Genomic DNA, 12,384 nt, shown 5'->3' with positions numbered 1-12,384 from the left:
CTCTGCACCAGGAGGAACCCAGGGCCGAACCCAGGGCCCTCTGCACCAGGAGCAGCTCAAGTTCATCTTATTTAATAAATAACTGTTGGCCTTTTTGTCCAGACTGGTTTTCCATCATCCTCTGACCAGTATGATCTTTATTATATGACATTCTATAATCTGGTGAACTCAGTCTCATGGAGTGTTGTCTGTGTGCTTTCAGGACAACGAGCTGGAGAAAATCACCAGGAGGTTCACCATCGAGCTCGCCAAGAAAGGCTTCATCGGTGAGTGAACGACCTCCAAAACTCTGAGAGTCATTTGAATGAAAATCACCTGGGCGGGCTAAATGTTGAAGGCGTGTCTTTAACTGATGTCGGCGTGTCTTGAGTGATGGCGTTCAAAAGCAGCGGGCTGATCCACGGCTAAAGTCCCTGTTATTGTTGCTGCAGTGAAACATCATATTGTCAAAACTCATGTTTTTATTGAAGGAAAGTCTCTAACAAAGTGCAGGTAATTCAGTGATAAACACATTTCATTTCCTGTAGATTCTCCACAATAAAAGTCCCCTGTTATTTTGTGGTGAAACACCGTGAGGGAAGTGCTTTAAATTTGGCACAAACATCCACTTGAACTTGAGGATGAACTGATTCGATTTTGTTGGTCATAGGTCAAAGGTCAAGTTCGCTTGTGACCTTTTCTGTCTCATTTTCATGAATGTAGTATGTCAAAAACACTGCTAGGGAATTTCTTTAAATTTGGCACAAATGTCCACTTGGATTGAAGAATGAGCTGTTTAGAATATTGTGGTCAAAGGTCACTGTGACGTCACAAAACATGTTTTTGTCCATAACTGAAGAATTCATTTCACTAATTCTGACCAAACTTGACACAAATGTCTAACAGGATAAAATAATGAAGGTCAAAAGGTCAAAGGTCAGCTTGACTGTGACATCATCATGTTTTAACGTCATATCTCAGGGACAGAAGGGGAGACATTTGGTCAGATACTGAATTGGTGACTCTAATCTTGAAACTGTGCTGATTGTATAGATCTTCTGTGTGTGAAGCATCCATGTTTTCACTGACATGGATGGAGACTGGAACTCGGTGGGGCGGTAATTCTAGTCGTATTTATTTTAATTTGTTGATTAGTTTAAATATTTTTATGCAGTTTGTAAAGAGCATTTCTGAGGAACCAACACAGCTGAGAAAGAACAACAGAAACCCAACGCTTTAACCCTGTTTAACACTGAGACACCTGACAGGTGTGTGTGTATAATCAGCTGGTTGTGTTGTTGGTGTCTCTGTGGCTCTGCAGGACCTGGTATCGACGTTCCTGCTCCTGACATGAGCACCGGAGAGAGGGAGATGTCCTGGATCGCCGACACCTTCGCCACCACCATGGGACACTATGTGAGTGTCAGCTCTCACTGACGATCTGCATTTACTGTCAGTAAAGATGATTCATTCACATGAAAATGTACAAAAAGAAAAACATGAACGGGGCCTGATATTTTTTACACTGCTGGAGCATCCAGGTGAAGACGAGGGAACTCTCCGAGTGCACACGATGCTCAGTGTCTTTTTTTTTAAGCAAACACAGAGAACAACAAATAAGAGACTTTTTTCTACAGAATCCAAAGTGCAAATAAAGCTCCTGAAATCTCTGCAGCCTAAACAAACTCCAGACGTTTACACTGAGCTGAGAATTGTTGCCGTGGTAACACAGGAAGTGCAGTTGTTTCTGTTTTCCTCCGCTGCCCTTTCACTTCCTGTGTTTGGTTGTGAGTGTTTTTGTTGCATGTCTGCGTTAATGACTCAGTGGTCACATCACAGAGAGGAGAAAAGATTTTACAGACAAGATGTTTGTGACGTGAAAACAAATACAGCAGAGACACAGAAGGTGATCGACTGATAAATCCAGACAGTCTGTGTATTTTGGATCAGTTTGAGTTCAGCTGCTGTGCGTGATTTAACTGGGAGCTGTGGTACCTCCAGAAACCAGGCTGAAGCAGACAGATAAGCCTGTGGTGCGTTCACTGAACTCACGGCCACAGTAAAGAAAGTCTTTTTGTCTTGTTGCTTCACACTTGAAATCACAGCTGTTGTTGTTGTTGGTTGTTGGCAGTCAGACCCCCTCATCATAATGTCTCGGGGACCAGTGTCTAAGGTAAAGCTCCTCCTCTTAAAGTCTGCTGGGATCTGTAGGGTTGGGTTCTGACTCCCTGGGTTTGTCTGCGGGAAACCCCACATAAGTCCCCTCTCCACCAAACCCTTTCAGTCCAGCACCTGTGGAGCCAGCAGTAAGCCTTCAGACATGGTACCTAGACCCTCGGTGTGTTCAGACAGTCCTCTTAAATGTGGGCGGGGTTGTTGTCACTCACTGCTCCATCCAGCACTCGCTGTATTTCCTCATCAGCGGTGACACAGATGGAAGTCTGCACCTGGTTTATCGTCCACAGAACGAGGCTGCACGCCCACATTTTCACAACAAAATAGAACAGGCTGCAGTGAGAGTCTCTCTCCATGGGATATTTCAAAATAGCAGCTTTGTGCATTTAGTCCTTCTCAGGCAAGCTCAGGGGTTTAGTGTTGCTGTAGCCCACAGGAAGTGAGGATTAGAATATATGACCTTCATATAATCCGCTCCAAATGAATCTATATTTTTAAAGTCATTACTAAAAGTGTGTGTCATATAAAAACTAAAGTGATGGTCAAAGTTGTCACAGTGAAATTTAAGGTGTGCTGATGGATTCACGTCATCAACTCATGCATTGAGTAACATTACAAGTTAACGTTCCACCTTAAAAGTTGCCGGCAGTCGGCCCAGTGAATGAAGTGATTTTTTTCTCTTTCATTTTATAGTTGTAGTTCACTGATGTATGAACAGAGGTTACATAAAACCAGAGTGAGCGTCCTCTACTGACCAATCAGACTGCAGGGTTTCTAGCTCCACCTTTTAGTACCAGATCTGTGTGCTAGGTACCCCAACAGAGGGGGGACCAAACATGGGGACGCTAAGGAACGCTTCTGTTGGTACAGAACTGGACTGAACTGTTTGGTGGAGACGGGGCTTTCAAACAGCTTACCTTGGTGTCTGCTGGTACCTGGGACGTAGGAGGGGGTGTGTCTTTACCTGTTTTCTGATTCAGGCTCCGCCTCCTCAGAAAGGTGTGATCAGATGCTTAGCAGACGTTTCTCATTGTTGTCCACTGTGCACGTTTTTATTGTCATCCAATATCTTTATTTTTTATATCATCCAATTTCTGTTTTTAATATCATCTATCTGTTTTTTATTATCCAATACCCGCGTTTTTTATCTTGCAATATTTAAGCTTTTTTACTATTAAATATAATCGTTTTTACATCCTGATATCCAATGTCTACATTTTTATCATCCAATATAAATGATTTTATATTCCAATATTAATATTTTTTCATTTGATATCAGCTTTTTTATTGTCTAGTGCATCTACCTTTTTTTATCCTGCATTATTCACATTGTATTTTACTATTAAATATCAGTGTGTCTTGCCCTTCCATATTTTCATTTCTACCATCAACATTTTTTTATTGTCCAATATCTGTATTTTATCCAGCAATATATATTTTTTTACCACTCAGTGTCGTTTTACTGTCCAATATCTACGTTTTTTTAATGTCCAGCATCTGCGTTTATATTGTAAGTCATTTATGTTTTTAACCCGTCATTATCAGCATTTTTTGTCAGATTGAAGTTTTTAATCTCCAATATTTACATTTTTAACATCTTAAAAATTGTTTTCTATTGTCCAGTATCAATGTTTTTTGATTGTCTATAGTCTGTTTTAAACGTCTGATATTAGTGTCACTTTTCGTCCATTGTCTGATTGTGTTTCCTCTTCAGGACATCAACGCTCACGCCTGCGTCACCGGGAAGCCCATCAGTCAGGGAGGAATCCACGGTCGCATCTCCGCCACCGGCCGAGGAGTTTTCCACGGCATCGAGAACTTCATCAATGAGGCGGCATACATGAGCCAGCTGGGGATGTGTCCCGGCTTCCAGGACAAGACCTTCGTCATCCAGGCACGCTCCCTCCTCTTCACATTTACAGAAGCTGGTTATATACGTTTGTGTTTTTAACTTTAGTTTGCGTCCACAAAATGAAAACTGTTCCTCACCTCACCACTGTTTCCATCATCGTGTCCCCATGTGATCCCTAAAATCCTCGCTGATGAGTCATCGGTGACTCAGTCGAAGCCACAAGTTTTCCCCCAGTTAAATTACAGTCAGAGCGACCCACAACACACAGACCTCTGGATTTTATTATGACACAGTACGCTGAGGTTTCTGGTTTCAGCTCACTGAGAGACAGACTTAGTGTCTGCTAACACTGTGCTCTTGAGCAAGAGAAGCTTAAACTGTAACTCCGTCTGATGAGCAGCGTCACACACAGGAGGAGTGTTGTATCGTCCAGGGTGTGTTTGTCTGCCGCCATGTTAGCAGCTCTGTAAAGCTTTGCTTAGAGACAGCAGTGCTTTGAGCTAAATGCTAACACCAGCATCAGGCCCCCAGGAACGCTACTCAGCCTGGCTTCCAGTTTTTCCCAGTGGCCACTCGCAGTACTGCAGCAAAAAAATACCCCCATAGACCACTGTTATAACCCTGACGTCACGATGATGTCACAGTGACATCATGTTGACACCTGGAGGTGCAGCTGCCTCTCCCCCACAGGGCTGTAGGCTACATAGGAGCGTTAAGATGTGTTTGTCTTTGAATATTGGATTTCTCTGCAACGCTAACTTTTTAGCTCGTTAGCTAACATTAGCTTCCATAGCAAAACAAACAAGTGTGGTCCTCCTTTGTGAGATTGGCTTCCTGTGACATCATCCATCCACTGAGTGAGAGCATACGGGTCGGCCAGTCTGGTCCCGTTGGTCAGTGTCTACTTATTCAAGTAACACGGAGGTTTTAGATTTATTAAAATATCCTGGAGCTGAGAACAGAGATTTAAAATCTGTGATGTCATCAAAATGTAAAGTCTAAGAGCAGAGCAGGAACTCATGGGGGGAGCCAGAGAAGAAACATCACCGTGTCTATTCAGTTGGCCACATACCACGAAGAAAACTGGGAAGCTAGAAAAAAAATTGGCGTATGCACCAGACGAGCAACTTCACTGGACTGAAATGGCGCCATCTCGAGGTCCAGCTATACGTCTATGATCAACATGCTAACAATGACACCTGGGCTGGGTGGGTTTTAATTTACCCTCTGTTGTGTCTGCAGGGTTTCGGTAACGTGGGTCTTCACACCATGCGTTACCTTCATCGTTTTGGGGCAAAGTGCGTCGGAATCGGAGAAATGGACGGAAACATCTGGAACCCCAACGGCATCGACCCCAAGGAGCTGGAGGACTACAAACTGGTCAGTACTGGTGACAAATAAACATATAGGACTACAGACTGGTCTGTACTGGTGATAAAGTAACAGACTGGAATAAAGATTAAATATTGCAGCTTTAAATTGAGAATCAACAGACATTGATTAAAACGACAGAGCAGTGCGCCACCTGCTGGAGCAGCAGTGTCGTCTCATGTTGAAACCAGCAGAAGGTTTAATGTACGTCTGTTTTATGACTTCTGTGTTTAATCTCACCTTGTTTTTGGGGGGATTAATGTGAAATAGCCTCTGTAACACCTCCATTTCAGGATCTATTGAACTAACTTTATTTATCCTCTGTCTCCAGGACAACGGGACCATCGTGGGCTTCCCGAACGCCACGCCGTATGAAGGAAACATCCTGGAGGCTGAATGTGACATCCTGGTCCCTGCTGCCAGCGAGAAGCAGCTGACCAAGAGCAACGCACACAAGATCAAGGCCAAGGTAACACACACACACACACACACACACACACACACAGAGTCAATAATCTGATCATTTCTCCAGTTTAATGGATCATAACATGATATTTTTTTGAGTTTTAAACATTCGTCAGGCTGAAATTAAAGTTTGAAGAATCAGCTTGGACGTTTGTCTGTGTGTGTGTGTGTGTGTGTGTGTGTGTGTGACCTCAGACTGACTGCTACAGCTGATAGATGACCCTGTGATGATAAGGCTCTGTTTGTATTTACACTAAACTAAACGTCACCAGATAATGTCATAAAATAAAATGTGTGACACTAAAGTTTAAAGATGAACTCCACACTGCTGCAGGAGCCGGTTTTACACAGAGATCACACGAAAGCGTCCAAATCAACGTCCCGTCTTTGCGCCGCCTTTGCATGTTTACACAGAACCAAATGACGGCAGCGCCACGCCGCTCCAGTGTGTGATTGTAGACAGCATGCAGGGGTTGTACCGAAGACTGTTTCCCTAAACCTGACCCACACCCTCAGCCCATTTACAGCTGCTGTTCTACTGCATTGAGTTAGCTGCTAACTGCTGCTTGCTGTGTGTGACGGTGGGTCGTTATACACAGCGAGCACACGTAACATGTCATCAAACCATCACACCTGTCTCGTCCACGGTCCAAACTGACCTGGTGTCTGTCCTGCTTTCAGATCGTCGCTGAGGGAGCCAACGGTCCGACCACGCCCGAAGCCGACCGCATCTTCCTGGAGAGAAACATCATGGTGATCCCGGTCAGTGGACGCTGATAACAACGATCAGACGTCAACGTTAAATCTCTCTTTAACGTCACAGGAAAATCTGACTAATAAAATTTTATTTGATTCTGTTTCCACCGCTCCTCTCCTCTCCTCTCCTCTCCGCTCCTCTCCTCTCCTCTCCTCTCCTCTCCTTGTTCCCTCCTCTTGTTTTCTGTACTTTTTGTTCCTCTCCTTGGTCTCTCATCTTGATCCCTTTCCTTGTTCCCTCATCTTTTTTCCTCTCCTTGTTTCCTCTTCTTCTCCAATGTACTTGATCCCTTTCCTTGTTCCCTCTCATTATTTCCCCTCCTTGCATCCTCTCTTTGTTTCCTCTCCTTGTTTCGTCTTCTCTCTGTTTCTTCCTCCTTTTGTCTCCTCCCCTTGTTTCCTGACCTTGTTCCCCCTCCTTGTTTCCTCTCCTCTTATTGCTCCCTCTTCCTGTTTCCTTTTCTCATCCTCCTCCTTGTTTCCTCCTCTCGTTTCCCTCCTCGTCTCCTCTCTCCTGGCGTCCTCTCGTGTCCTCTGTCCTGTGTCAGGACATGTACCTGAACGCCGGCGGTGTGACGGTCTCGTACTTTGAGTGGTTGAAGAATCTGAATCACGTCAGTTACGGTCGACTCACCTTCAAATATGAGCGGGACTCAAACTACCACCTGCTCAGTGAGTGACACACACACGTCACACACACACGTCACACACTGATGGAGCTCAGTGTCACCTCAGCGTTCCTCTGTGTGACTTCAGATATCAGCCTGATCTCACCGATTATTGATCACCGATCAGACGTTAAACCAAACTTCCTGTCTGTGTCTCCTCAGTGTCGGTTCAGGAGAGTTTAGAGAGGAAGTTTGGGAAACACGGCGGCGCCATCCCCGTCGTCCCCACGTCTGAGTTCCAAGCCAGGATCTCTGTGAGTACACACACACACTCATAACACACACTGCTACCAATATTACATCATCATCATCATCTTCTTCTGTGGTGTTGTTAACGTGTGGTCTGGTTACAGGGAGCGTCTGAGAAGGACATCGTTCACTCAGGTCTGGCCTTCACCATGGAGCGCTCTGCCAGGGTAACACACACACACACACACACACACACACACACACACACACACACTTTATATTAATATGCTGTCGTCTCGTGTCTCAATCAGTTTAATTAAAAGTCTCAGCTTTAAGTTTGTACGAGGTCTGACCTGAAACATTCTGTTTCTCTCTGAATTTAAGACTTTAAATAAACAAAAACAGAAATTAAACGTCTTGTTTTCCAGATTAAGATGAAATTAAAGTTTTCATTAGAGCCTCACGTCTCGTGCTCAGAAAATAATGTCAAGGTTAATTTATGTGTCATTTCACAGTTTCACTGTGAAATATAAAGTATAGCTCCTCCGTACTGTCCACACACAGAGATACAGATATTTAATTAAATTACAGTAAAGTAAAATAAATAGAAAAGCAGTGACTGACATTCTGAGCTGATACTGATGTTTAAAATAATTTAGCAGTGATTCATTTAGTTTAATTAATTACTTAAACTAAATTGATTAATGTAAATGTAAAAAAACGCAGGGTGTACGACCTTTAAACCTCTTAAGGTACGGACACACCAAACTAGCGCAGACAAAAGCCAACTGCCACGTCGCCTCACGTCGCCCTGTGTCAGTTGCATTTGAACACACTACACGGACTACATCCGACGGCCAAGTAGCACGTACGTTCTGCACCTGCGTGAGAGAGAGCGGAGTGAGAGAGTGGTACATCCTGTCAGCCGAGGGGTTTCCTATCTGTGCAGCCGAGCACCGCAGCACCTCCACGGACTATTACATCCAGACGGTCCCGGTGTTTCCTCCGCAGGCTCCACTTCACTCAGCTGCCCGATAAACCCGCTGCTTCTTCCCACTTTAACCTGAATAACAAACCAGGGCTCGGTGCTCCGGTTGGATCCAAACGGAGAGCCGGGGCTAGCTCAGAGACTAGCGGAGGCTAACTGGCTGTGCTTCCCTCCGGTCATGCTGCGGCTAACGCTCCGCTAGCCGCTCCCAGCTAGCTCCGGTTTGTTATTCAGGTTAAAGTGGGAAGAAGCAGCGGGTCTGTGGGGCAGCTGAGTGAAGTGGAGCCTGAGGAGGAAGCACCGGTTAGCCCCGGTTTCACTACAGGCAGATTCACTCTCTACAGGGGCGAGGAAATAAAACCTGAACAGCCAATCAGAGTGATCTCTCTCACCGACAAGCTCCGCCGCTGATTCAACATGCTCAGTTGGCCGAAAAGACGCCAACGCCGAAGTGCCGACGGTGCGGGACACACCGCAAAAACTAGGGCGACAGACGCTCACCGACAGCCCGACTTTGGTCGACAGCCGACTGTCGGCTTGGTGTGTCAGGGCCTTTAAAGTCCTGCTCCGAACAGTGTTTCACCTGAGGAGCTCCTCTAAGGTCTGAGACGCTCTGTGAATAACTATTACCTTCACAAAGACCTACTCTTAACTTTAAGGGGAAATTCTGAGAGAACGTCACAGTTCTGAGAGTTTCGTGACGAGGAGCGACTCGTTGTCCGAGGAAGGTTTGTGAGTTCGAGTCCTGTAGCCCGTTTTATTAAACTGTGCAGACGACACGAGCGGCAGGAAGAAACTGTGAACACAAAACTATTCAACAGATTTATAAACCTGCACTAATAAATATAATCAACAAACAGCAGAGCTCTCTGATGACTGATGAAGGAGACCTTCATCCTTCACACTCATCATCATCATCATCAACGACAGAAGTCTTCCTCTGTCATGAGCTCAATGTGTAACAGCTGTACCTGTTTTTGTCCAGCGGGGGGCAGCAGAGACCAGCTGTCAACAACACTGACATCATCCCTCTCCTCTCTCCTCTCTCCTTGTCTCCTTCTCTACATCCTTCCTCCCTCTCATGCAGCAAATCATGCGAACAGCCAACAAGTACAACCTGGGTTTGGACTTGCGGACGGCGGCGTACGTCAACGCCATCGAGAAGGTCTTCCAGGTTTACAACGAGGCTGGCCTCATCTTCACATAGGCTCTCCTCCATCCGTCTGTCCATCTGTCCGTCTGTCTGTTACCCGTCTGTCTTCCATCACCTCTGCAGCGTTTACAGCGTGGATGAATGTGTGTGCGTGTGTGTGTCAGTGTGTGTTCATTCCTTCAACACGTCTGTTTACCTTCTTCTTCAGGAACTTCCTGTTTTGCAACTTTAACGCCGCCGTGCTGCTTTAAACACATATCAGGCCAAATATAGAGAGAAGTTCTCGACATCTATCAGAGTCTTAACGCCTCAGAGGAACTGTGTCACTGTTTGCCTTCAGCACAGCGTGTGGCCAAAAATATGTGGATGCCATCGTTCGCCAACTTCATCTGACGTTTGGACTCGAGCTGAAATGATTGATGAAACTAGTGTTTTATAACCTGGAGACATTTTTAACTATGAAGTAAATTTAACATTTCAGCTGCACAAAATGTTAATTTTGACCTTTTCTTTTGTGAATTACAGGATTGCTTTCAGGCCTTTTTTTATTTTAGAAATTATTCAGACAAAGCAATAAAAATCTGTTTAAGACACTAAAAGCCAAAATAATCTGGATTAGACAACTGACACAAAATTAATCTTCAATCGTTTTGATTATTAACAGATTTTTTTATGCAGAAATAAGGAAAAATAATCTGATTTCAGTTCTCAGATGTGAATATTTCCTGTTTTTTGTCGTCTTTTTGTGACATTAAACTGAATCTTGTTGAGACAAGACATCTCTGTGGTCTTTAGGAAACTATAATCAGCAGTTTTCATTGAAGAGATCCAGTTTATTGTCATAAAACATGAAGAAAAACAGAAAATATTCACATCTGAGAAGCTGGAACTGGATCATTTTTGCCTTTAAAATTATAAAGAATTCATGTCATCAAAACCATTAAAGATGAATTCTCTGTCAGTCGTTAAATCCAGAGGTTTTTGTTTTGTTAGAATGATTTTTAATAGGCCGGAAACACCTGAAAGTTTCCAGATATTGATTTAATCAAAACTGATAAAATCTGGAAACATTTTTACTTTTTTAAAAACACTGCAAGCAGATGAGTGGAGGCTGTTTGAACGCGTCCACATACTTTTGTCCACGATGTGTGTTGACATGTTTGTCTTCCATAGATGTCTGTTGTTTTTGTATAATGCAGTTTACATGTGCCTCAGGACTTTAAGCTTTAATATTTACTGGAGTTAATTTATTAAAGGCTCATTCTGCTGTTTTTAGTGACATGCCTCAAAGTCAGCCTGCAGAGTCTGACCCAGTGTGTTTTTGGTTATAAATACTGTCATCCTTCAGTCTGAACTCAAAACTGTGTAATGTAATGTGACGACGTATATCAGCGTCCAGATGGAGGGCAGGAAACGCTGAACAAACACCTCTGACTTGTGTTCGGCTGTTCAGTCGGACTTAAACAACTTAAAGTTCGGAAAATAGTCAGACTTAAAGAATGAAAATAAAAATAAAAGTTAACGGTACACCGCTGTCTTCAACCTTCCTGGAGTTGGATGCAGTCACAGTGTGCTGTAACTACTTCTTGTTTTTAACCATGACCCAAACTTGTAACAGGTTTCAGCAGACAGACCTCTGGGAACAGTTAACGTAGTAGGTAGAAAACAGTAGCTAAAGTTAGGTAATGTTAGCTAATAATGTTAGCCTGACAGCATTTCACCAGGCCTCTGGGAACGGTTAATGTAACGTTAGCCTGTTTTTTACCAGACCTAGTAGGTAGAAAAGAGTAGCCAAAGTTATCTAATGTTAGCTAGTAATGCTAGCTTGACAGCTTCTTTCATCACTTCCTGTCCTCATTATCTGAGGTCACATGGTTACAAACAAGTTATTAATAAATCTAAAACACCACAGAATTCTTTCAGCGGTAAAATAAAATGTTGGTTAAAACATGAAAAAGAAAAACAGCAGAATGATCTTTTAACTTTTAGCTGTTAGCTTTTAGCTCTTTGCTCATCTCGTCTGCCATTAGCTGGCGACATAAAGTCCAAAAACCAAAAAACTTTGTTTTTAAATTTCAGGTCATGACACGGTTGCAGCTTGTGCTATTGCTAAAGCTAATGCTAATCTATGCAGTTAAAGGAAGCAATATTAGCCTCGTTAGCCTGTAAACTCTGAATCGTTCTGTCAGAGTTCTGCATCAGACGGAAACAAAACACAAACAGTGTGAGGGTGGGAAACAGAAAACTTCGTACAGCGTCACGTAGAGACTGCACAAGCAAAACCGTGACACGAGAAATGTTTCCGTCTTTGATGACGACAGATTTTGACTCCGCAGCGAGTTTGTGTTTGATTTTCTCTCCTGATGCTGAACTGTGTGAGAGTCTGATCTGACTGTAACTATGCAAACCCCACTGCTCACTGGTGTCCCAGTTAGTCTCTGTAACTGGTCATCAGACGCACAAATGAAAGCTTCAGCTGTTGTTTTCTGTCACAGCGCCCCCTCACTGCCACGCTCGCAACTGCAGCTCTCAGCTTGTTCAGCAAAGAGTCACCTGGAACCTTAAAGAGGAAACCTTCATCTCTCAGGGTCGGGGGAGGGGACAGGGGACGGGAGACGGGGGGACGCCAGGGGGCGGGGTCACGTGCTGCATGTGGAGGTTAATGGATGAAACAAACTCTATTTTCTGTGTCTCGGCTCTGATTGAAAGGACTTGGGGATCCTGTGTGAGGGAGTTTTTACGCCTTTTTGTTAAAATGTTACAGCGAAAATAAAAAACTGAAAAGACA

General features: G+C 43.9%; 1 protein-coding gene across 1 annotated transcript in view; it reads left to right on the top strand.

The window, feature by feature from the left end:
* LOC125903028 (glutamate dehydrogenase, mitochondrial-like) overlaps positions 1–12,384 on the top strand; it is a 23,439-nt gene extending 11,055 nt beyond the window's left edge. The window contains exons 4-13 of the mRNA XM_049599618.1: positions 203–266; positions 1,301–1,395; positions 3,869–4,048; positions 5,249–5,386; positions 5,709–5,846; positions 6,524–6,604; positions 7,147–7,270; positions 7,429–7,520; positions 7,620–7,682; positions 9,531–12,384. Of these exons, the coding sequence (XP_049455575.1) occupies positions 203–266; positions 1,301–1,395; positions 3,869–4,048; positions 5,249–5,386; positions 5,709–5,846; positions 6,524–6,604; positions 7,147–7,270; positions 7,429–7,520; positions 7,620–7,682; positions 9,531–9,650 (1,095 nt within the window). The 3' untranslated portion in view covers positions 9,651–12,384. The remainder of the gene's footprint in view (positions 1–202; positions 267–1,300; positions 1,396–3,868; positions 4,049–5,248; positions 5,387–5,708; positions 5,847–6,523; positions 6,605–7,146; positions 7,271–7,428; positions 7,521–7,619; positions 7,683–9,530) is intronic.

This window comes from Epinephelus fuscoguttatus, linkage group LG16, assembly GCF_011397635.1.
Source record: "Epinephelus fuscoguttatus linkage group LG16, E.fuscoguttatus.final_Chr_v1".
In the NCBI taxonomy this organism is placed as follows: domain Eukaryota; kingdom Metazoa; phylum Chordata; class Actinopteri; order Perciformes; family Serranidae; genus Epinephelus; species Epinephelus fuscoguttatus.
This window is presented reverse-complemented; position numbering and strand designations above follow the sequence as displayed.